Source organism: Saccopteryx bilineata, chromosome 4 (assembly GCF_036850765.1).
Source record: "Saccopteryx bilineata isolate mSacBil1 chromosome 4, mSacBil1_pri_phased_curated, whole genome shotgun sequence".
Classification (NCBI taxonomy): domain Eukaryota; kingdom Metazoa; phylum Chordata; class Mammalia; order Chiroptera; family Emballonuridae; genus Saccopteryx; species Saccopteryx bilineata.
In genome coordinates, this window is record NC_089493.1 from 175138049 (window position 1) to 175161207 (window position 23159).

General features: G+C 53.8%; 1 protein-coding gene and 1 long non-coding RNA gene across 2 annotated transcripts; one reads left to right on the top strand and one right to left on the bottom strand.

The window, feature by feature from the left end:
* Positions 1 to 1222: 1222 nt before the first annotated feature.
* LOC136336044 (uncharacterized) lies at positions 1223 to 7844 on the bottom strand. The gene is made up of 3 exons (XR_010731365.1): positions 7665 to 7844; positions 3172 to 3356; positions 1223 to 3011 (listed from the first exon to the last, which is right to left on the bottom strand). It is a non-coding gene; the product is annotated as an uncharacterized lncRNA (long non-coding RNA).
* Positions 6104 to 22504, top strand: CDX1 (caudal type homeobox 1). Its single transcript, XM_066277399.1, has 3 exons — positions 6104 to 6667; positions 20851 to 20996; positions 21496 to 22504. Exons 1-3 carry the CDS (start codon positions 6223 to 6225, stop codon positions 21721 to 21723), a joined length of 819 nt encoding a protein of 272 aa, XP_066133496.1. The 5' UTR covers positions 6104 to 6222; the 3' UTR covers positions 21724 to 22504.
* The last annotated feature ends 655 nt before the right edge of the window (positions 22505 to 23159 follow it).

Here is a 23159-nt window from a genome sequence, read left to right on the forward strand (position 1 = left end):
GAGCTGCTGTCACAGAAGTCCTCCCTCAGGATGGGAGGGATGCTGGGCCAACCCCTCAGTCTCACAGGGATGACTGAGGCCCAGGGACAGAAAGTGACTGTGCAAGATGGGGACTGGAACTGAGGTTTTGTCTTGGCTCTTAGGCCCAAGCTCGTCCCTGAGGAAGGGAACCAGGCTGAACTGAATCTCCCCCCAGACCCCCACCCACGCTTGTCAGAGCCGGAAGCCACAGTTCTCAGTGGGGAGGGGGGACAAGGGGTCCGGAAAGGGCGCCTGAGTGGGAGAGGTCCCAGGAGGCCGGCTCAGCACTCAGTCGGCAGGGCCAGCAGCCGCCACATCTGGCTCTCCCACGCTCCGGCGCTGTTCCCCCCACCCCCACGGGCTCCTCCCGGGCTGAGGAAGCAGCACAGCCATCTTGGATGTGAGGGCCCAAAAAGTCCTAGAACAGACCACTGTACAGGCATGGAACTGGGGCCCAGAGAACAGAGGGGACTTGCCTGAGGTTAGCAGAGGGAGAAAGGGCCTGGAACACTGGACTCCTGATCCCCAGCTCAGTGTCCTTCTGCCCTGCCCTCCCCCAAGCAGGTAGATCCTTGCACCTGCAGTCAGGGAGCCAGAAGGGACACACAGTGGGAACTCCCCTTTCCCTCCTGGGAAATAGCATAGTGGCTGTCTAGCTGGGCAGAGGCACCAGTGGGGCCTTCAGACCACATTCCCACCCTAGATACCTAGGACTGCTCTTATTGGGCTAGAAAGTCACCACTTAGGCCTCCCACTAAGTAGCCATTAAGGATCCCAGGAGATGAGGGCTTTAAGACCCTGCCTGCCTCAGTTTCTCCCTAACCCCCAGCCAGCCTCATCTCCAGTGCCCTAGGGAACAATGGGGTGTCTTTCTGTGTGTCTCACACACATGGCTCAAGGATCATCAGAATAGGACCCTCAGAGGCCACAGATCTCCCCCCAGCGGACACACTGGGTCCCAGAGAAGGCCAGCATCTGTTGAAGGCACACAGCAAGTCTAGAATGGGGCCTCTGACTCTGACTTCCAGACCATCCTGTTCCTCGCACCATTTCTCCATGCAACCTAAGTTAATTGAGCACCTACTGTGTGCCCTGCCCTCACCTCCTAGAGCTCACAAGTTAACACTCAAGCAACCACAAATTAACAATATCAAATTGTGATGTATTATGGTAGAATAATAGGCTGGATTGGTGGGGGTTCTTATTTGAGTAGATTAAGGCTTCCCTGGGGAAGAAATACTACAATTGAAACCTGAAATTAAGAAGACACACATCATGCAGGGACAGGAACAGCATTCTAGGTAAAGGAAACAGCAGGTGCAAAAGCATATAAGCCAGAAAGAGCTTGGAGTGCTTGAACAGAAAGAAGAAAATGGTTGAGACCTAGAGAGAAGACATGGTGGGGTATAGAGAGGTAGTCAGGGGCTGGCTGCCAAGGCCTTGTGGGCCCCAAAGGAGTCTGGTTTTCAGCCTGAGGGTCAGGACGAGCCACTACAAGATTTTAAACAGGGGACTAATGTGATCAGGTCACTGAGGCACACTGTGGAAGATGGACTAACGGGAGTGGGGTTGGGGGACCAGTGTGGATGCTGCTGCTGGTGAGCAAGGGCTGGCTGTGGAATGCAACTGACAGGGAGCTGGGACTGCTGGGCCCCAGTCCGTGCTTTACCACTAATTCACCTTGGGACCTCCTTTTCCTCCCTTGGCTTCTCCATCTCCTCTGAACAGTGGGTCAGACACGGTGCTTTTTGGATAAGGCACTGTGTCCCCTAAGTGGTAGTGTACTAGGGAACAGCCTCCCTCCTCCTTGGGAAGGGAGGGAGAATCATCAAGGCCAGAGTCATGATTGAGACCTGGCAGCCAATGAGCCCGCCAGTAGTACCCTTCAGTGCCAGCAGGTGGCGACCCCAGCCTCTAGAGGGGCAGGAAGAGGAAAGGAAGGAGGGGGCGGGGGAGGGGTCTAGAAGGCAAAGACACCTGACAAAAGCCCTGTACCTACCCAGGAGCCTCACATCTATCCCCAAGTCTGACAAGGCAGGAATTACCATCCCTGCTCCCAGCTCAGGAACAACTCAGAGAGGAAGAGTTTCTTGCCCAAGGTCACAGAGTGAGGATGAGACTTGGCTGGGACTGGCCCCCAGTAAAAACCCTGGGCTGCAGTCTGGGTCGGCCTAATGCTGGCGCTGGTAATGCCAGCTACTTACTGGTAAGCAAACCACTTCCAATGGAAAGCAGAGCCCAGAACCTTTTCTCTACCAGGGCCATAAACCTTATTGAAGAACCAAGTTATCACCAAAATCTTTATGAGGCCGTCCTCTCTGCACCCCACCCCAGAGGCCTTGGTGGGAGTGTGTGAAAGCAGCCCAAAGGAAGGGCTTCCAGAGAGAAGAGGGGCCCGCCCGGGGAGACAGAAGGAAGGATAGGGCCAATAAACAGCCGCTCCCAGAGATAAGGGGCTGTCAGAGAGGAAGAGGCTGCAGCATGGCAGACGGAGGGTGGGGTGCTTCTCCGCCCACACACATCACAGCGCCATGGCTGGCTCACTGTCTGAGCCACCCAGTCCTCTGTGGCCCCATGGGGACACTGAGGCCCAGGGAAGTAAGGGCAAGTCAGAGGCCAAGGTAGGGGAGGACCTGCTATTTCAGCCACCCAGCCTGGGACTTTTTAACAAGGCAACAGTGTCCTCGGGAAGGAGAAGCTGGGGGTGTCACATCAGGGCTGGCTCAGGGCTCTGATGACAGGTGGGCCACCTAGAGGTGATGATAAGTGAATGCTCTTTTGCATGATGCAGTGAGAGGAGGAAGAAGAACCAGGTATTTGTTTAAACAAAATCCCAGGGTAAGGGGGATGGGGAGGGGGAGAGGCACACACAGGCTCACTATCCTCCTAGGCTGGCTCAGCTGGAAAGGGAAGAGCTTCCACATAGGCCACTGACTTGCTAGGTGAACCCAAGCAGGTGACTTCACATCTCTGAGCTCCAGGTGCTTCATCTGCAAAATAGAGATAACAATCAAATTCTACCTCACTGGACTGTCTGATGGATGAACTGAGATGATACTACAGATCCCGCTCCCCACCCTCGTCTGAAAGCGGAGCGGTCCTGTGAAACATTTCTTCAGCTGAAATAGTGTAAAGCGAAGAAGCAGTTACCTTAGACCACATTGTCAATGGATGCACAAAATGAATCGGGATGAAGCCCAGATGCTCACAGATACAGGTCAAAGCTATGGCGGCCGGATGCTGAGATGTTGAGTGTGGTTCTTGGGAAAGGAGTCCGGCGGGGCCACTCTCACTCACTCACTGCTCAGGGTACACACTGCCTCCATAAGGGCTCGCTGCAAAACAAATGCCGAAAGCTATTTTTGCTTTTTGCCTTATTTTTTCAGAAAAGCGAAAATCCCCTTTCTTTCTGTTAGCAGAAACAGGTACTAATGTAGGTAGGTCTTTCCTAAAAGCAAAGCAGCGTAAAGTGAACTTTCAAAAAGCGGGGATACAACTGCATGCCGACAACTTGCATGATGCCTGGCACTTAGTAAATGCTCAATAAATAGTAATGCTACTGTTATTACCCCAGCACAGGTAAAGGGTCCCACTCTCCAGTCTCAGGGAGAGGTCGTGAAGGGGCATGACTGGGAGGCAGAAGATCTGGGTCCATTTCCAGTACATTGACCTGGTGTGGGAACTTAGGGGGCAGAAAACCTTCTTTTTTGAAGCTTCTGGGCCTTCGTTTCACTAACTGTAAAGAGAGTGGGTCGGTTCTCTGAGGGCCTTCTGTGGTCAGGATGCTATGGATCTCTGATGCCCCTGCTCTTCTATCCTAGGTGGATTGGAGGGTCAGCAGGGCTGGGCTGAGGACCCCTCAAGTGATCTGTCTGGCATTGAGAAAGTCCAGCAGGATTAGGAGGCTCAGCTTTTCTACCCAGCCCTGCACCTATGTGACTTTGGCCACATACCTGGACCTCTCTGTGCTTCTTTTCATCACCCAGCAAAAGGAACCAATTTACTCCATCCTTCTCAACACCCAGGGCTCAGGAAAGAGCAGGCTGGGAGGCCCACCTCAGGGGTGACTGTGGAGTAGGAGGCAAGTCCAAACTCCGCCCTGGGACAAGACAGCACTCAGGGAACCACAGAGCTGCTGCAGTCCTCCCCTAGACCTTGGCGGCCCTGGCGCTGCACTCTCCCTGGTCAGGAAAATAGACCCTGCTCTGCCTGGAAAGTCCACCATTTCTCGGCCGCCACCCAAGTCCTGGACTCCGTCTTCCTCCTCCCTGGAGTCCTGTCCAGCTTCCTCACTGCTCTCTGCCCCCACGGCCCTCCTCTTGTCCATTCCCCACACACCAGCCCCAGCACTTGATTACGAGTGGGTTGAGATCCATGTCTGCGCCTACAGCTTTCCTTCCCTCTCGGGCCCCAGGTCTGCCCTGCACCGCTCTCCAAACTCAGACCTTCAAGTCCCGTTCCGGGTCTTCTCTTCCTCCTGTCTGAGAAGTCCTAGTCACCTCAGATCAGGAAGTGGAGCCCAGTCCTCCTTTCTCTGTACCATTACCAGTTTCTTACTGACCCCTTGGAAGATTTTTACAGGACTTCTGAGTAAAATTTCACAAACACATCCACTTCCTGACACGGGAAAGAGGCCTTCCCTGCTGAGACAGCCATGTGTCCCTTCATGCCAACCACACCCAGGCAGCCCCCTCTCCCTTCTTCAAAAGCAGCCTTCATTTTGCTGCATAAATGTGGACCCATTCTCTTTCCTTTCTGAGCCTCAGTGTTTCCGCCCGCACAATGGGAAGTTTTCCTCTGAGCAGGAAGGGGAGCCCTGGGCCTACTGTCCCTGCTCTGTCTTCATCGGAGCCCTAGAAGAACAAGATTCTGACTGGAGCCAGCGTCGTGGATGGGTTCCCTGTGCAGTCATACAGGGCCTGGTGCTTACAGGGGTCCCATGCTTGGTGGAACACTCTGCTGTTGCCATCTTGAAATTCTTAGTTTTTGAATGAGGGCTCTCACATTGTCACTTTTGCACTGGGCCCTGTCAATTACATCCTGGTCCTGACACATCTGTCTAGCCCTGAGATGATGCTGACTTGCCCAGGGCCAATCTGGTGACTCAAGGGAGAAACAGGTTGAATAGATAAGACCCTGTCTGATTCTATCTACATCTGATCCTGACTGGGGATCAGACCTGCAACCTTGGTGTATCAGGAAGGCGCTCTAAGTACCCAGCCAGGGCTTTGTTTGCCAGTCTTTAATTGGGGGTGGGGGGGTGTGGATGTTAGATAATACCTGGGAATTTGTGTTAATTTTGTTAGACGTTGTAATGGCATATTTGGTTTAGAGATGCATGCTGAAGCATGTGGGGGTAAAATGACATGATGTTTAAAATTTATTTTAAAATAAATCTCGATAATGGTTGAAGCTGGGTGACAGGTGTATAGCGGTTCACTATACAACTCTACCTTTGTGTATGTTTGAAACCTTTCATTAAAATAAAGGGGGTTGAGGATCACCAAAAGTTGTGAGAAGTTCCTTAGAATGTCCCCTGAAGATGCCCCTGCCCCACCTCCTTAAGAACTGTGTATGTGCATATGTGCATTTTCCTGGTAAAAACATCCACAGCTTTCATCCGAGACTCAGAAGGGTCGTGACCCCTGCCCCTAAAGGATTAAGATCACTGCTACCTTACAGACAGGAGCCCTGTTTGAAGTTAGGTTGCCCTTCTCACCTTCAGCTTGGTCACTGCTCAGTATCCCACAGGCCAGAGTGGCTGTGTGACGCTGGCCTAGGGTCCCCATGCAGTCCCTGGATCCCTTTTCTCCAAGAGATGGAGGTATTCTGCCTCTAGGCGGCGGACCCCTCAGGAAACTCCCACACCTAGCGTGCCTCGGTGCTCGCCCAGGATGCGCCCTCCACGTCCCCACCCCTCCAGGCCCCGGCCCGTCCACCTCCCGCTTGGGGCGGCAATTTGTCTCCTTTTGAACCCCCCGCCCCCGACGGGTTTCCCTCTTTGATTCGCGGCCGGGAGGCTCCCCCCGCTTTGAAATGCAAAGCCGCCTCGGCTGGGGCCGCGGGCGGCCTGGGGCTATAAAAGGCCTGGGTGGGGCGGCCCGGCGGCGGGCCGGCGGGTTCAGGTGAGCTGTTGCTCGTCGGGGCGGCCCGCAGCGGCGGCTCCAGGGCCCAGCATGCGCGGGGGGCCCTGCGGCCACCATGTACGTGGGCTATGTGCTGGACAAAGACTCTCCTGTGTACCCCGGCCCTGCCAGGCCCCCAAGTCTCGGCCTGGGCCCGCAAGCCTACGGACCCCCGCCCCCGCCCCCGGGGCCCCCGCAGTACCCCGACTTCACCGGCTACTCTCACGTGGAGCCGACCCCCGCGCCCCCTGCGGCCTGGAGCGCGCCCTTCTCTGCACCCAAGGACGACTGGGCCGCCGCCTATGGCCCGGGTCCCGCGGCCCCGGCTGCCAGCCCTGTCCCGCTGGCATTCGGGCCACCTCCGGACTTTAGCCCGGTGCCCGCGCCCCCCGGGCCTGGTCCGGGCCTGCTAGCGCAGCCCCTGGGCGGCCCGGGCGCACCGTCCTCGCCCGGAGCGCAAAGGCGGACTCCCTACGAGTGGATGCGGCGCAGCGTGGCGGCTGGAGGCGGCGGTGGCAGCGGTAAGGACCCCTCCCTGGCACTGCAACTACGGACAGTTCCCCTGGGCACCGGCAGGTGCTAGGGCCAGGCCCCAGCCGTCCCCTGTCTGACCTCTGCCCTGACCCTGCTTGGGCTCCTGGAGTGCGGCCTCCCCGACCACTCTCACCTGGGGGCTGTTCTCTCAGCTTCCCCTTCTGAATCCCAGAGTAAGCACAACCCGTCTTTCTGTCTAGATAGGAATACTAAGTCCCCAGAAGAGAAGAAACTGATTCATGGCAAGGCTGAACTAGAACGCTGCCCATAGACCTTTATCCGAGGGCTCTTTTAGGACCCACCCTGGTCATCCTCGGTTTCTTCCACCTCTGTCCCAACCCAAGCAGAGGCTGCAAACCTGCCCCAGAAGAGACATCGCCCTTATTATAAGAACGTGTCAGGTCACTTTCCTTTCCGGGTCTCAGTCCCTGATGTACAGTGAACAGATCGTTGGGTCATGTCATTTGGACTAAAAAAGAGCCCTCTTTGGTTAGATAGGCTGGTGGGGGGCTCCCTACCTTCTCATCCCAGGGCCCTTCCTGAACTCTTGACCCTGGGGGAGGGGAAAGCAGGAGCAGTTGGGAAGGTGGCTGCTGTTTGGCTCCTGAGCCTGTGAACCTCCTGCCCCCAGGCAGGCCTCTCTGATCCACCCTCTTCAAAGGCAGAGGAGGGGGCAAGACAAAGGCCCAGCTTTAATGAGGGGCGGCCTGACCTCCTTTATAGGTCCCCCCTTTTGTCATGTAACAGGCTGTGCCTTGGCTCGGTAGTGACTCCTGTTGGCCGGAAAGTGAACAGGATGCCCCATTGTCCTGACTGTGTCGGGCCTGTCCTGACAAAGGCCACCTGGCCTGGTGGGCGGGAAGTTGGCCTGCCCACCCTTTGATGTCCAGCCCCTCCTTCTCTTCCCCCAGCTGGGAGAGAGGCTGAGACTTCCCCACCTCCTCTTTCTCTTCACCCCCATGTCTCCACACACACTCAGCTCACCCAGGGGCCAGATGCTGCGAGGGCTTGATCAGGAGCTATCCGTCTGGCTGTAATCAGACCACCTTCTTGGGAGTCCCAGGGACGCAGAGCCTCCTAGCTGCCTCCAAGGCCTCAGAAGACTGGGATTTATGACCTGGCTCTGCCCCTTGTTTCTGTGACCTTGGCTACATTATGGCAGCTAACATTTATAGAACACTTACTAATGGACCGGGCACTGATGTGAGATCTTGCATGTGTCATTTAATTCTTATAACATTATTGTAGGTACTGTTATCACCCCCAGTGTTCAGATGAAGAAACAGTGGCATAGAGAGGTTAAATATTTGCACAAAGCTGTATAACCAGTAAATAGTGAGGCTGGGACTTGAGCCCTGGCAGACTGACCACCAAGCCTGTGGGCTAATTCTCTAAACAGCTTCTCTTAAATCAGTCATCTTTTCTGACTTTCAGTTTTACCATCTGTGACATGAAAGGAAAGGGCCTTGTACCTTTGAGTTACAAAAGGACCCCTTTGGAAAATCTGATGGAGTCTAATAATAATAATCTCCCTAGGAAAGAGTGTTGCCTGATTCGGCAGACAATTTCAGGAGTTCCAGAGGCCTCAGAACCTTCATCCATAAACCCCGGTTGAGTTATCTGTCTGGCTATAACCCTGCGTTAGATTATATGAGAGAAGGTGTCTGGAGCCACTGACCCTCAGGGTCCCGCTGTTCCGTCTGTCCCTTGGAGAAGGAAGCCTGCATTTCCTGCTCCTCTATTCCAGTTGTTGCTTCCTGCTGCTCAGGTGACTTTGGAGATTGATGAGGAGGTTCCCCAGGGCCGGACTTGGAGAGAGGCCATCGCTGTGTGAGGGACAGAGGGTGGGCCGGGGGAGGTCACAGCACTGGTTGAGGCCTGGAGGAGCTACCAGAACGTATGATGTAGGGCACATCCCCTCTTCTCTCTGGGCACAGGAGTTGTGACCCTAACTCAGCCTCTGGTCTCAAAAGCGACTTGGACACTTTTGTTCCCAGGAAGAAAAAGGGCTTAGGAGTAACTCTGCCCAGAGGCACGAAGCCTTTCTCTCTTTACTTCCAGATAGTAGAAGGCAGGGCGAAGGGCGGTGTTGGGGCTCCGGGGGAAAGTGGCTGCCCCCAGGAGTCAGGTGAGACCCCTTCTGCGGAGGCAGCAGGAACCTGGCCTTTCTGAAAGCTAGAAGCTGCTGCCTGTCTGGCCAGGGGGCATCTGACTCTGACCAGTGCTTCTGAGATGGGGACAGGGTTGGGTGGGGTTATAGACCCTCCCTGAGAGAGAGGCCAAGCCCCTCCCCTGTTTGGCCTCAGTTTCTCCTTCTGGCAGTGAGAGTCCAGGGTTTCTTGGGCATATTCCTGTGTCAGTGCTGTTGTCTCAGATGGCAGAGTGAAGGCTAGTGCATGCCACCACCACTTGGGCTCAATTTTCTGCACATGTCACTGGTCAGCAGGTCTTACGGGGTACCATTTTTGACAAGCCCATCTTCCTCCCTTTTGAGCCTCTGACATTGTATAATATCTGAACTGGGCAGTCAGAGGCCAGGCATACAGATGGGAAACTGAAGTCCAGAGACTGGAAGGCATGTTCTAGTTTTGTACACGTGGAAGCTGGAGGAGAAGAGATGTTGGATAAGTCGGTTAAAATTTTTCCAGAGGTTTTCTACCATTTTTTAGGGCAAAATCCACACTCTTTCCTGAGGTCTCTGAGACTGTAGAGCATCAGCACCTGGAACCCTGCCTGCCTCCCTGCCCTCAACCCAGGCCATTCTCCCCTCGGCCACCAAGCTCCAGCCACTCCAGTCTCCTTTTAGTGTTTCAGACATATCTTACCACAGGTCTTGTGCATGTGTTGTTCCCTCTTCCAAGAAACCTCTTTTCTCTGACTCTTTTTAGGCCTATCTCCTTTTCACCTGAATGGCCACCTCCTCAGAGATGTCCTCCATGATTTCTCAACAAAGACTCCCCCTAAGCCCATCGATAATCTTTGCCATGTTTCCTTTAGACTCTAAAGCAGGGGTCTCAAACTCGCAGCCTGCGGGCCGCATGCAGCCCACCAAACAATTTTGTGCAGCCCGCAGACTAATCCACGAAGTTCAAAATATTTTGGATAAAATTAAGTAAGCCTAGGGGCCTACTTGTATTTTTCATTTCTCTAGCATCCTAGCTAGATATTAGCTTAGTTAACAGCAGTTGTGATGCGAACTACAGTTTCTGGTCGTTTTGTGACACTGAGTAAACTGCATGTACGATTGTGCTTGTTGTACTGATTTTTTTTTTTTGTTTTCAACTGCAGTGAGAAAAGTGTTGCGTAACAGTTGCCTTTTGTAGACCTAGTGCGGCCCGCCGAACGGCTGTGATCTTGCTCTGCGGCCCACATGCTGAGTTGAGTTTGAGACCCCTGCTCTAAAGAGTCTAACCCCAATTGCAATATTCTCACTTATTGGTGTATTTGTATGTGGTCCATTCCCCTACCCAGTCACCAAAGTAAAGGCCTGTGAGGTTCAGAGCCACGTCTATTTGACCTGTCACTACTTTCCAGACACTTAGTTCAGTGTATGGCATATAGCAGGTGCTCAATATATTTTGTTAAATAAATGAACAGGGCAAGTGTGAGGAACGGTTGACTTGGGGGAAGAAGAGAGAGATGTGATCCTGGCTTTGACACAGGTTTCTGAGGTCTCAGGCCTGGAGGTGGGACCCACAACAGTCCAACTGAGCTGCTCATGCCAATGGTAGAGGCCTGGTTGCTCCCCTCTCCCCACCGGGACAGTAGGTGCTATCCTTACCTGGGGAATTGGCATAGCTAAGACTGGGACTAAGACCCTGGCTTTATTCTAAGGAAGGGGCAGTGAAAATGGGGAAGGTGAGAGAGAGAGAGAGGCTCTTGGCCTTTATTCCATTCAATATATTGAACAGTTCCAAGTGACAGCTATCATCTGACTGAGGCCAGGGTAGGAAATGAATACAGTAGGTTCTATTTTTTTGCCTTCCCCATTTGCATCTATAAATACCAGCATTTTCATTAAGAGGACTCCAAACTATCCTTCTGCCGAAGGTTCAGCAGCCATTCCTTATTAATAAACAGGACTTCACAGGTAAATGGCCCCTAAGGGTGGCTGAGGTCCCACACAACTAGGGAGACGTTCATTCAAATGATGAGACTTCTGCAGCTGGATTTAGATCTTGGTCCAACCCCTTCACCTTTCAGATGGAGAAACTAAGGCTCATGGAGGGATGAACCCCCTCCCCACCACATTCCAGACCCTTTCCCTTAGCTTATTGTCACAGCCACCAACCTGGCTTCTTGGCTTCAGCCTTTCTCTGGTGTACCAGCTGTCTTCTAAACCATTAACAGATTTACCTATTCAAGGCACACCCCCTGATCAAGAGCATCCTATGATTTCCCACTGCCATAGACTTGTCATTTCGTTGCTGTAAAATTCAGCCACATACCTGTGTCATTCAGAGCCCTCTTGAGAGCTGCCCCCTAACCCACTATTGAAGCCACTCTCCCACTGGTTTGCCTAGAGAGAGAGATGCTAACTTGCAACCATTAAGATCTGGGTCTTAACTGTGATTGTGTTTCTGTTACAAGCTGAGTTAGCATCAGGAAAGTTCATTTGGATCTTTTCTCTGAGCCTCAGCTTCTTCCACTGTAACATTAGGATAGCAATAGGATTGCACCTTGAAGCAATGCTACCTAGATCCCTGAGCCTGACATAGGAGATGCTTGGTTCATCAGTACTATGACCATCTCTTCTAGTCCTCAGTAGCACGGTGCATTCGAGCCCACACCTCACACACCCTGCCTCTCCAGTCTGGGTCCCTCAACTTGAACTGCTCTCCCTCTCCTCTTCTATATTTTCACTGGTTCAAATGCTGCTCCTTCTCCAAGGCCACCTCCTCTGGTGAGCCCTCCTTGGTTCTTCCTTTCCCTGCACTGTATCAGGCCCTTGTATTAACGACATTTTCCACTGATTGTGTTTATCCCTATCATCTACCATCTTCTGTCTTCTCCAAAACCAGTTCTAATCAGTTCCAGCCTTCTCACCATACTTTGCCCATAGTAGGAGCTCATTATAAAGCTGGTAACTGTAGTATTGGCTGAGTCCTTACTGGGTGCCAGGCACTGTGCCAAGAGCTTTGCATGGGTGATCACATCTAAGCTTCATAAACATCCCTAAGAGATGTGAAGATCTATTATTAGCCTCATTTTACAGATAAAGTTAATGAGGCTCAGAGAGGGTAAGGTGGCTTGCCAAGCTTACAAGCTGCAGCACAGGGTTCAAACCCAGAAACTGCTGCCTAAGGAGCATCTATCAAATAAAGCAACATCCTGGGCACAGCAGCCCTAGCCCCCGCTTCCCACGTGCATCCCAGCCCAGGTGGGGAAAAAGGAGGCCAGTCAGAAAAGAGCTATAAGGGGCTGGAGGGGGAGGGGGGCACAGCAGGGGCTGGGCTGTTTAAAACAGGTTCTCAAGGCAGAAGCTCCATGTGACACCTCATCTCTCAGATATAGCTGGGAAGGGGAATGACCCAGTTAGAAGGTGGCAGAAGGCTGTTTTTGGTCGAGTGTTTTCTCCGCCCGTCCCCCCACCCTCATTCTGACAGATTACGGCTGCTGAGAGCTGAGAGAGTCATTCCGATGGTCCAGAATGGCTTTGTTAGAAGCAGTGTCTGGCTTGTCAGGAGGAAGTTATCTTAATGGGCCGGCCCCTCGGGGTTCTGTCCTGGAACTCCTGGGACTGGGAAACAATTGCGTCTGGAGTCAGGCCCACTGCCATGTTAACATGCTAGCCTTCTCCATGCCACACTCACCCCTTCAGTGTGTGAGTGGGCGGCTAGATCCCTCTGCATCGACAGAGAGGGAGCAGGTGTTGTGAAAGCTGAGACTGAGGCTCCAGGCTCAACACCCCGCCGTGGCTTCCCATTGCTCTTGAAATCAAATCCAAACCCTTTATCCAGGAACTCAGCTCTGCTGGTCTCTCCAGCTCATCGTGCGCCTCTCTCATTCATTCATTCTGGCAAGCAGGTCTCTGAGCAAGAATGTTCTCTAAGCATCTCTTCTGTGCCAGACATTTTTCTAGGTGCTGGGGCTGCCAGCCAGAACAAGGCAGACAGGGTCCCCTGGGGAGGCTGACACTGTCTGCCCCTGACTCTGCTACTCCTGCCTTAGGGCCTTTGTACATGCTGGTCCCCATTCTTAGGATATTCTTTCCCACTGCCGACATGGAAGCCTCCTTCTCCACCTTTAAGTCTTGGCTTGAATGTTGCCTTTCCCAGGAGGCCTCCCCATGCTAAGTAAAGTGTGCCTCCCCACCCTCTATCACAGATTCCAGCTTTCAGGTCAATGCTTGCTTTCCTTCATACTAATCACAGTTTGTAATTATTTCACTTGTTTTTAATCAGCGCCGCTTCCCAACGAAAAAGGGGAATGAACTAGTTAACAAATAAGTCCTGAGCACCTACCGTAGTAATAATATGAGCTAGCATCTATTGCGTGCTCAGCACTTTTTCAAATGCAGGTATTTCTGACCCCAGCACAGCACACTTCTGCATTAGACTGGTAGTTTTGATGAACTCGGTGGGAGCAAGGAGCCGGACAGATGGATGTCCTTTGGAGGTTGAGCCGACCAGCTGATGGACTGGATGTGGGCTCTTGGCCTGACTGGCTGAAGTATGGGGGCTATTTACTCAGATCAGGAAGACCAGGACCCGGGGTTTGTGTTATGTATTCAACAAGCTCCAGCGAATACTCGCTGTGTGCCAGCCGCTTACAGGACTGGGCGAGCGAGGTGGCGTGGTGCCTGCCCGCACGGAGCATGCGAGGAGCCAGGCACCGAGGGGAGGGGGTTTGCCAAGGTCACACAGGGAGCTAGAAAAGGGTTGGAGGCCAGTGCCCTCCCTGTACCTCCACCCTGAATGGAGGGCTTCAGGACCCACGCTTGTAGATCGTTGGGCAGGGGCTTCACTTCCCCGCTGGAGGAGATGGCCAGGGCAGGGCAAAGGCATGGCCATTCTACCAGGAAACAGCTCAGAGAGGCCTCAAGTTGTTCAGCCCTGGGACGACTTGAAGGGACTCAGCTGCTGTTTATAAAGTTTTGAAGGGCTGTTCTGGACCAAGGATGCCCCTTATTTTAGGGGCCCCTGTGGGAGAAAACCTGGGGATAATAAATGGATGGTGGATGCGAGAACAGGCTGCTTTGCAGATAGTACAAGCGCACGCAGGTAGGGCGTCTGGCCGTGGGAGGAGCTTGGCCTAGCAGGCGTGTCCACTAGAACCTTCTGTGATGATCAACATGCCCTATAGTGCCCAGCATGCCAGACACTAGCTCCATGTGTCTTTCGAGTCCTATGGCTAGTGTGGCTAAAAGCCTGAATTTTAATTCTATTAAATTAATTTAAATATAAATAGCCACTTGCGCTAGTAGCTGTCCTATGGGACAATGCAGAAAACTCCTTCTCAGGAGGTCTTAGTGTGGTGTGCCGCTCCAGACGGACCTCTTACTCTCCACCGTGGAGTCTCCTGCCTCTCCCGTCTCTGCAGTCATCTTCATCCTCATCATCAGCGTCACACCTAGCTTTATTAATAATTGCCTTGTTAAGTAGATTGTCGCATTTGATCTCCCCAATTACCATGTATGAGGAGGAATTCATGTCTCCACTTTACAGATGAATGAATTGGGATTCAAACAGGTTCAGTGACCTCTGGGTTCACCCGGCTGGCATGTGGCCGGGCTGGGTGAGAACCATCGGTCTGTCTGATTCTGAAGGCTCTTTCTGCTTTGCTGCCTCCGAGAGCTGAGTCAGATTATGGACCTCCCGCAAGAAGACAGGGCAGGGGCTGACGCACAAGTAGCCGGAGAGCAGGAGGGTGCAGTGCTGACTGAGCACTGTGACTAGGGAGGAGGGTGACAGTGGGCAGGAGGAGCGTGCTGAAGGCTGCAAGGCTCCTACGTGGGGCTCGCCAGGCCATTCCTCTGCCCCATACCAGCTTCCCCCCTGCACCAGGGCTTGAATGAGGAACTGGGATAGAGCATCCTGGGACTCACAGATCAGCAGGAACAAGAGATATCTGTTTCTCCATCTTCGAACTGGCCAGGTCAGGGCGGCCACAGCAGAGGTCCCGCCCCCTGGTAGTACAGATGAGGACACAGACCCAACGGCACGTCACATGTGCAGCTGGTGGCCCAGCCAGCTCTCCCCACACCCAGGCCAGCGTGTTCTTTGCCCCGCTGTTCCCCATCAGGCGGCATTCCTCCCTCTCCCAGGGGAGTCCTCCAACATCCGCTGCTGCAAATAGCTCGCTTTTCCTTGTCATTTCCATAGCTCTTTGCCCTTTACAAGCTGCTCTCACGTTCATTCTGTTCCCCAGGGGAAGGAAAGCCCAAGAAAACTCAGACACTTGTCAACTTCTTCAGCTGAGGATGGTCAGACCTGGGCCAGGCCTCTGCCTCCAGCAAGGGGTGAGGACTCGCCCCCCGCTCACCGGGCTGTCCCCAGCTCTCAGTGCAGAGCCAAAGCTGCTAGGATCAGGCCCCTCCCCAGAAGCACCGCCACCCCGGGGCTGCCCCAGCTCTGCCACCTTTGCAGCCCTCTTATATATGTCGGCTGGATAACACTGTATGTGTTTTATATTAAAGTTATTTGCATGCTCGACACATCTGCAGTTCTTTCCTCCTCGTCAGTGTACTGGAAACTGCCCGCCATCCTTTCAGTGAAATACATCTCTTTCCCTCCCCGCTCCAGTTTTGGGACTCTGCGCTGGGATTCTATGGCTGCCCTGTTCCTTCCGCTTCCCTGAGCCCCCTGCTGCCAGAGGCCCCAGAGCTTGCATCTCTCTTTGTCCTCCCCAGACCAGCACGACAGACGTGCCTCCTGCCCTCCACGTGTCTGAGGGACTTGGCAGGAAGGTGTCCCTCCCTGTTGTGCTGCCCAGGTGGCAGACAGTGAGGGGGTGGGCAGTATCTGGCCCTTATGGGGGGGCTCAGAGCTGCACAGAACTTCATAGAATCTCTTCAGATTCAGGGCGCTCACAGCTGACACCCTGACCCTCTTCTGATGCCCGAGAGAAACTGAGGCCCAGAGAGGAGAAGGGACTTATTCAAGGCCACACAGATGGTACAGACCTGGGACCAGGACCGACTGGTTCCAGCTGGTGGTTCAGAATCCCCCAGCAAGTTTGTTATAAATGGCAGGGAGGTCAGGAGTAGATCTGGGGAGGAATAGATCTAGGTGGAGCTGGTGCGTGTTGGGGGAATTTTGATGCACAGCTGGTTGGGGCTGGACCACACAGGGAAGGGTTACAGAGGGTCCAGGGCTGGAGTTTCTGTTCCTGGCCTGAGGGCCAGAGCGAGCAGTATCATTCCTCAGGCCACAGACCCAGCAGGAAGAGGGCAAAGGAAGTGCTGACCCAGAGTCTGCTTGATTTTCCTGGAGCCACCCACCCCACCCTGGGTACAGAGGCTGAACTCTGTCCTCGCCTGGCCCGGCCTGGATGGATAGGACCCGCTGATGGCTCTGTGGCTCCTGCCCTGTCCTCCAGCTGGGCTGGCTCCATATCTAGACTCTCAGACAGGGAAACGGGTCTTAGAATTCTTTCAGCAACAACAACAAACACAATCAGAGAATCAATAAACATCGGGAGCTTTGTGTTTCCAAGTTGGAAGGGACCTTATAAATAAACAGCCTCGTCCAACAAACCACTTATTGCATGGATCATTTCCCAGCATTCCTGCCATATGGTTGTCCTGTGCTATTGGAAGTGAATGGGATCTACCCTTCTCCACGCGCCTATTACATCATCCGTCCCTCTCAAGTGATGCCCTGTACGCCCCAAGGTTGGATAGTTATGGGAGAACTTACACTTTGTGATGGGCTCTGGTGCTGCTTTGGAGGCTGGCCAGACCCGGGTTTAAATCTCACCTGCCAGAAGTGTGGGCCTCTGTGAGCCTCAGTTTCCCCATCAATAAATTAGGGATAACAGTTGCATAACTTCATAGGCTGTTGAGGGGTGTATACAAAGTGCCTGACACGTGGACATGTTGGCCCTTATTAGAATAATAATTATCCCTGCTTTATAGATAAAGGAAATAAGGCTCAGAGAGGTGGGGTGACTGTCCTGGACCACCCAGCCAGTGAGAAGTGGTACTGCACAATCCCAGAGGTCTGCTTGCTCCAACAACCACATGGCAGGACCACCCGAGAGCTAGTCACATACCAAATCCCTGAGCCCTATTTCTGAAGTTCTGGGCTAGAATCTGTGCTTTTAAAAAAGCGCCCCGGCCAGTTCTGAGGCTGGTCAGGCATTTGGAACCACTAGCCTGTAGTTTCCGGGGCCTCTGCGGTGCACACTTTACGGCAGGCTGGAACACATGGGTGGGCCATTACTGTAGTCCCATAACCAGAGCACAGAGAAAGCTTCTCACTTGGGTGAGGCAAGGCACCCCCCCCTCCATGCTCATCCCTGAAGAGCTGGTGGGGGGCTCCCCACCCGCCCCCTACTCACTCATACTGGCATCTGGCCTAGAGCGTTATTTATTAGGTGGCTGGGAGCAGTGGCCCCCATCAGACACCTGTCACAGGAGCCTGGACTTCTCCCTGTGCCCCAGCATCCCAAGGACCTGTAAATCATTGATCCGGGCCCTCTCCCCACCCCGCCACTCTCACGCAGCTCCCTGCCCCCACCCTCCTGGGCTCCGGGGTGGCACCGTGCTCACAGGAGGGGGAGGGAGGGTGGCTCGAGGCATTCAGGAGTTTTGGCCCAGGGCGCCCAGGGCTCCTGGCTGTCGTTGGAAACACAAGTTTACATCTGCACATGGTAAAAACTTAAACACCCCTGAAACTCCCTCTCACCTGCAGCTCCTCCGACTCCAGTCCCCTCTCCAGAGGCAGCTCCTGCTAACAGCTTCTCACATATTCTTTCAGAAAAAGCTCTGTGGGTGCACAAACATATGCTTGTGTGTGTGTGTGTGTGAGTGTGTATCCCCATTTTTATACCGAAACAGTAACTCGTTATTCACAACATTCAATGTCTTGCTTTTTTTTAAATTTAACAAAATATCTCAGGCATTGTTCCATATCGGTGCATATGGAGCTTTGCAGTCTGTTTTGGATGATTGCATAAAGCTCCTCTCCATGGATGTAGCATCTTATATTTCACATGTTCCCTGCTTGCAGCCATGGGCATTGTTTTTAGTCTTACGCCATTTCACACAGCTCTAGTTTGGGGCATTTCTCTGTGGGATCAGTTCCTGGGCGTGGAATTGATGGATAAGGGGTCTATGCATGATCGACAAAGCTAGACCTCACCAAGCTGGGCTCCGAGGAGGATGCTTCAGTTAGCACTTCTGGGAGAGCCAATGGGATTCCCTGGTTCCTGGACCACACGGTGTGATAACAAACATCTTGTTCTTTGGCAGAGCCATTTTCTTAGTGGTAAAACTGTGTGTTTTAAGCAGCTCTATCAATAGAAGTTGGCCAGTAGGATCCTGAGCCCAGCAAACCCTCTGCTGTGGTCAAAGGAGAAAGAGAGAACGGGAAAGGCCGGCCTGTGGGCTGGGTCTTCACCAGCAGCCTTGCTAGAACAGAGTGGACTAATTGTGCAGCTAGAGCCCCACCTCCCATCTAGTCCCACCCTCCACCCGTGCCTCCCACCCCGACCCTGGGAAGAGCCGGGGACACCTGAGCCTGGGGTCATACCACTGCCCCACAGAATATGAGCCCCTTTCCAAGCCTCAATTTTCCCTGTCTATGAAATAGGTGTGGTGGTTCCCTGCTTGCTCCTGACAAAGAATGGGAATGACAGTTGTGTGTCTGAGGGAGCCTCACCCCCACCTCAGGCTGTGATCTCTGGGCATTTTCAAGGCCCGCAGCCTGCAGACCCTCCTGCCGAGCAGCACAGGGCCCTCAGCGGCCTGCTCTCACTATGGGCCGGCCCCTCTCTTCCCAGAAGTACAAGTAGATAGGCGGTCTGCTGTTTGACCTACTGCGGCCAATGCTTCAGGGCCATGGCGGTTTCTACAGACCCTGAACCTGATGGGTGAGGAGTTGTGAATGAGGAACGAGAGATCTAGGCCAGGTGGCATGGTCTTGGGAGAGTCCATGACTGCCAGGGGCTTCAGTGACCCTGGCTACACAGAGAGGCCTCTCGTATTGGGCTCTCTGGCAGCTCTCTAACCACCCTGAGCCTCCCTGTCTTCGTTTATAAAACAGAGGGAGACTAAACTCCCACAACCCATTCTGGGTTCGGTCCAGTGAACCCAGTGGGCTGTGGGTCAGGAGCTCTGCTGGGCTCTGGCGCTGGTGACGTTAGACAGATCTGTTTTTGAGCTGGCGTTGGATTTTCTAGGCCAAGGAGGGGCTCCATCTGGACCAAAGCCTTAGCAGCCACTCCCTCGTCCCCTTCCTGGGCCAGGCCTGGCCGCGGGCCAAGGTTGTCTTGTGCTACATCGGGCAGTGAGCTGAGGGCAGTGGACGTAGAAGCGTCCAGCGCGGTTCCGCTGTTCTGGCAGGAGCCCCGAGGAAAAGAGCCCAGGAACATCTGTTGTCTCCCATTCTCCACAAAGCCATTTGGCTCCTGATGAGTCCAGTGCTGTCCTGCCAAGCTGCGTGGGCTTGGTGGAGGGGGCTGGGGGCTGGGGCTGGAACTGGAGTGGGGGGTATAGTTAGGACAGGGGTGCTGAGGGACAGGCAAGGCCAGAGCTGTGACCCAGAGGTGAAGGCTGGGCTGTTGTGGGGACACTTAGGTGAGGCGGGAAGGGATCGATGGTTATTTGGAGACCCAGCATGCCCTGGGGGGACGCATGTGTGGGTCTGAAAGTACTTGCATGTGTCTCCTATTTATAGCCATGTGCTCAGCTTCTTACAAAGAAAACTGGTGTTTAGTCAGGCCCTGACACCAGCTCAGGCCAAGCATGACTCTTAATATTCTCTCCAGACAGACCTCTGATCCCAGCCCCGAAGAAGCCCTGACGTTAACCCCGGTCGGTCCTCAAATGCAGTTCCTGGCCCCAGGCTGAGCCCCATATAGAAGCCAAGGCACTGCCTTCTCTTTCCTGGTTATTGCAGGCCTCTCCGTGCTTCCTGCTTCCTCTTGCCAATCTGTCTCCATGCAGCAGCCAGACTCATATTAAAATGTGCATCAGACCTCATGTCTCCTCTGCTCAGAACCTTGCAATGGCTCCCATCTCAGACAGAAAAACCCAGAGTCCTTCTCATGGCCCGCAGGCGCTGGGCAATCTGCCCCTTGCCTTGCTCAGCATGCTCAGCCACACCTCACTGTTTCTTGTGCATGGCAGATGTCAGGCATGCTCCTGCCTCTGGGCCTTTGCACTTGCTCTTCCCTCTGCTGGAGCCCTGAATTTTTTTTCAGCTTTGCTCTTACTGGTATACCCCAGTGCCTGGCTCACAGCAGGAGCTCAGTAAATATTTGTGGACTGAGCAAGTGACTCCTGCTCTGTACTCAGGGCTAGGGCCTCTTGAGGTAACTTGCAGGTCCTCAAGGGTCACCAGCAGCCTCATTCAACAGGAATCAAGGTTCCATACACCCCAGAAAAGTTCAGCAAGCTTCCACCCTGCCTACAGTGGCTCTTTCCTGCTCTCTTCTGCACAGGAGACAAGAACAGCTGCCATCATTAGTCTCAACCTGCCCTTGCCTGCCAGGTGTCCCTCCATGTCACTGGTGTTCAGACCTGTGGCCTGAGGACCCTGAATCAGAACCACCTGGGGAACTTGTTAAAAATGCAGACTGTCCCCCCAGGCTCCCCGACTCCATGGCCAGGGATGCCCAGGGAGCTGTTCCCACCAGCTCCCGGAGTTTCTGCTGTGCAGCCCCATCTGGAAGCTTCTGGGTTGAAGCTGGAGGAGCTGGCGACCGGAGTAGGGCTCTGGGTCAGGAGACCAGGATGGAAAGCTCAACTTCACCAGCAGCTTGCTGGGTAACCAGAGATAGTTGCTTCCCCTCTCTGAGCCTCAGCACCTCCCCAAATGAGCATGAAGCAGTGCTTGCTGCTCAGGAAGTCTCGAAGCCTGAGCCAGCGGGGGAATGATTGTCATCCCCAGGGCTGGGGTGTCTTCCCTCAGGGTCCTTCTTCAGAGGGCTAGGGTCCCTGCCTGGACCTTTTGCAGGCTCCCCCTTCCCACTCACCTTCCTTCCTGGCCCCTCTGCTTCTCAGGTAAGACCCGGACCAAGGACAAGTACCGTGTGGTCTACACTGACCACCAGCGCCTGGAGCTGGAAAAGGAGTTCCACTACAGCCGGTATATCACCATCCGCCGGAAGTCAGAGCTGGCCGCCAATCTGGGGCTCACGGAGCGGCAGGTGTGTGGGTCCCCTACCTCAGCCACAGGAGCTCAGTCAAGGGAGAACGGAGGAGTTGAGCCTCCTGGCCAAGATCACACAGTACTGCAAAAACTGAGTTACTACCAAGTTCTCTTCTGCCCCAACAGAACCCAATGTCCCTAACCCCCATTGGAGGGAGATAGGGGATCTGATTAGCTGTAGGCCAAAGCAGGCTATGATTAGTGCTGTTGAAACCCAGAGGAAGGAGCAGTCACAGACAGAACAGGGAAGGCTTCCTGTAGGAGGGGTATTGGAGTATGGCCTTGGGAGACGGGAGGGAAGAAGGTTACAGGAAAAGTTGTAGAGTAGGGGGCACATTCTGGAGAAGAGAATGTGTTCAGGGGCCGTGAATGGTCTGGGCGGCTGAAGCGGGAGGCAGGCCACAAACCCCACTCAAGAATAAGAGCCTAGCTGTCCTCCCTCTTCCTCTCACTGTCACTGGGTCTCCGCACCACCCCTCTCTGGTCTCCAACCACAGGTGAAGATCTGGTTCCAAAACCGGCGGGCAAAGGAGCGCAAAGTGAACAAGAAAAAGCAGCAGCAGCAGCAGCAGCAGCAGGTCCCACAGCCTCCGCAGCCACCGCCGCCAGCCCATGAAGTCACTGCCACCGCAGCGGGGCCACCTCTGGGGGGCCTGTGCCCCAGTTCCACCAGCCTCCTGGGCGCCTCCTCCCCAATGCCTGTCAAGGAGGAGTATCTGCCGTAGCACCTGCCCAGCCCTGTCAGCTGGTGGCCTGGGGGCCCAGATGCTGGGAATGTGGCTCCCGCTGGGGCCTAGGAGACCTGATCTGAGTCCCAGCCCTGCCACTGACCTTCTGGGTCACCCTGGACAAGTCACTTTGGCCTGTCTGTGCAGTGAGCAGTTTGGATAAGGACATTTTCCTTTTCTAGACCTCAGGGGGATAAGGGGTCCCAGGGTGGGAAGTCTCAATCCCCAGAGGGCTGGGTGAGGGGGCCAAGATAAGTTCCCAGTCCTCGTCTCCTTTTCCAAGGGTTCGAAGGTAGAAGGCTGCTCTGGGGACTAGCCTGACCCTGGAGAAAAGCGACGAGGCTGGGGAAGGTGGGATGCTTACAGACCGTGACCTGTGGGAGGAATGTGCTCAGCCCACAGCTGCCGGCCCTGCAACCCCACCTCTACCTGCCCCCAGCCTCACACGCCCCAAACCTCTGCAGGCAGGTGCAGAGCACAAGGCCCACAGGGCAGGGCCTGACAGGCTCGGGTGGCCTTCCCCTCTGGGCTGCAGAGCCTTATCCCCTCCCTAGCATTCTCAGTGGGGCCTCTGGAGGGGCCAGAGGGGCAGAGTCCACCAGGCCAAGTTTCATCCCCCTGGGCTGTCCCTTAGGGCCCAGGCCCCAGTGGGCCCTCAGGGGACTTTCTTTGGACAAAGGAGAGCTCACAGGTGGGCAGGTGTTGTACATAGAGTGAAATCTCTTGGATGCAGCTTTGAGAATAAATTTTTCCCCCACTTTTTAAAGATGTATAAAAATCATTATATATAGCATTAAAGGAAAATGTTAAGTGTAAATCATGCTCACCCTTCCCTAACAATTGCATAATCCCTTTCTGTCTCGGTTGCCTACAACAAGGTCACCTTTAAAATGCATTTGAACGATCAAATGAGGACATTGTTAGAGTAAGTCTATGAGACTATGTAAAATTTTAAGACCATTTTGTAAGCAGAACCATGAGATGCAATATATCAATATCAGTATATCTTTTGAATTTTTCAAATACTTTCAGCTTATTTCACAATATTCATTGGGTACCCCATATACTAGGCATGGCTGGGCCCAGTCCTTTCCACCCCCGCCCCCCACCCCCAAAGTTCCCAGTCAGAGCTATGCTCTGGGCATCAGCGAGCCAAGCATTCAGGGATTCCTAGCTTTTCCTGGAGGGTCTGGAAGGCTTCCTAGAGGAGGTGAGGTTTGAACTGAGGCCTAAAGGACTAGTGCATGCTCTCAGGCCAAGAAGAGAAGAATGATAAAACAGAATCTGAGCAGTATGAACTTAACATATAATTTTTAAAAACTCCTTAGAAAAGCTGCTGTTCTCAACTCCCTTTCAGAGGTAAGCAGGAGCCTGCTACCTGGAGGGTTCCAGTGCCAGCTGCCTGCCCTCTGTTTACTGTTCTGGGAGGTGGC

Coding starts and splice junctions, on each gene's coding strand:
- CDX1 (XM_066277399.1), top strand. CDS start 6,223: ATGTACGTGGGCTATGTGCTGGACAAAGACTCTCCTGTGTACCCCGGC. Junction 6,668..20,850: donor TGGAGGCGGCGGTGGCAGCG/GTAAGGACCCCT, acceptor TCTGCTTCTCAG/GTAAGACCCGGACCAAGGAC. Junction 20,997..21,495: donor TGGGGCTCACGGAGCGGCAG/GTGTGTGGGTCC, acceptor CTCCAACCACAG/GTGAAGATCTGGTTCCAAAA.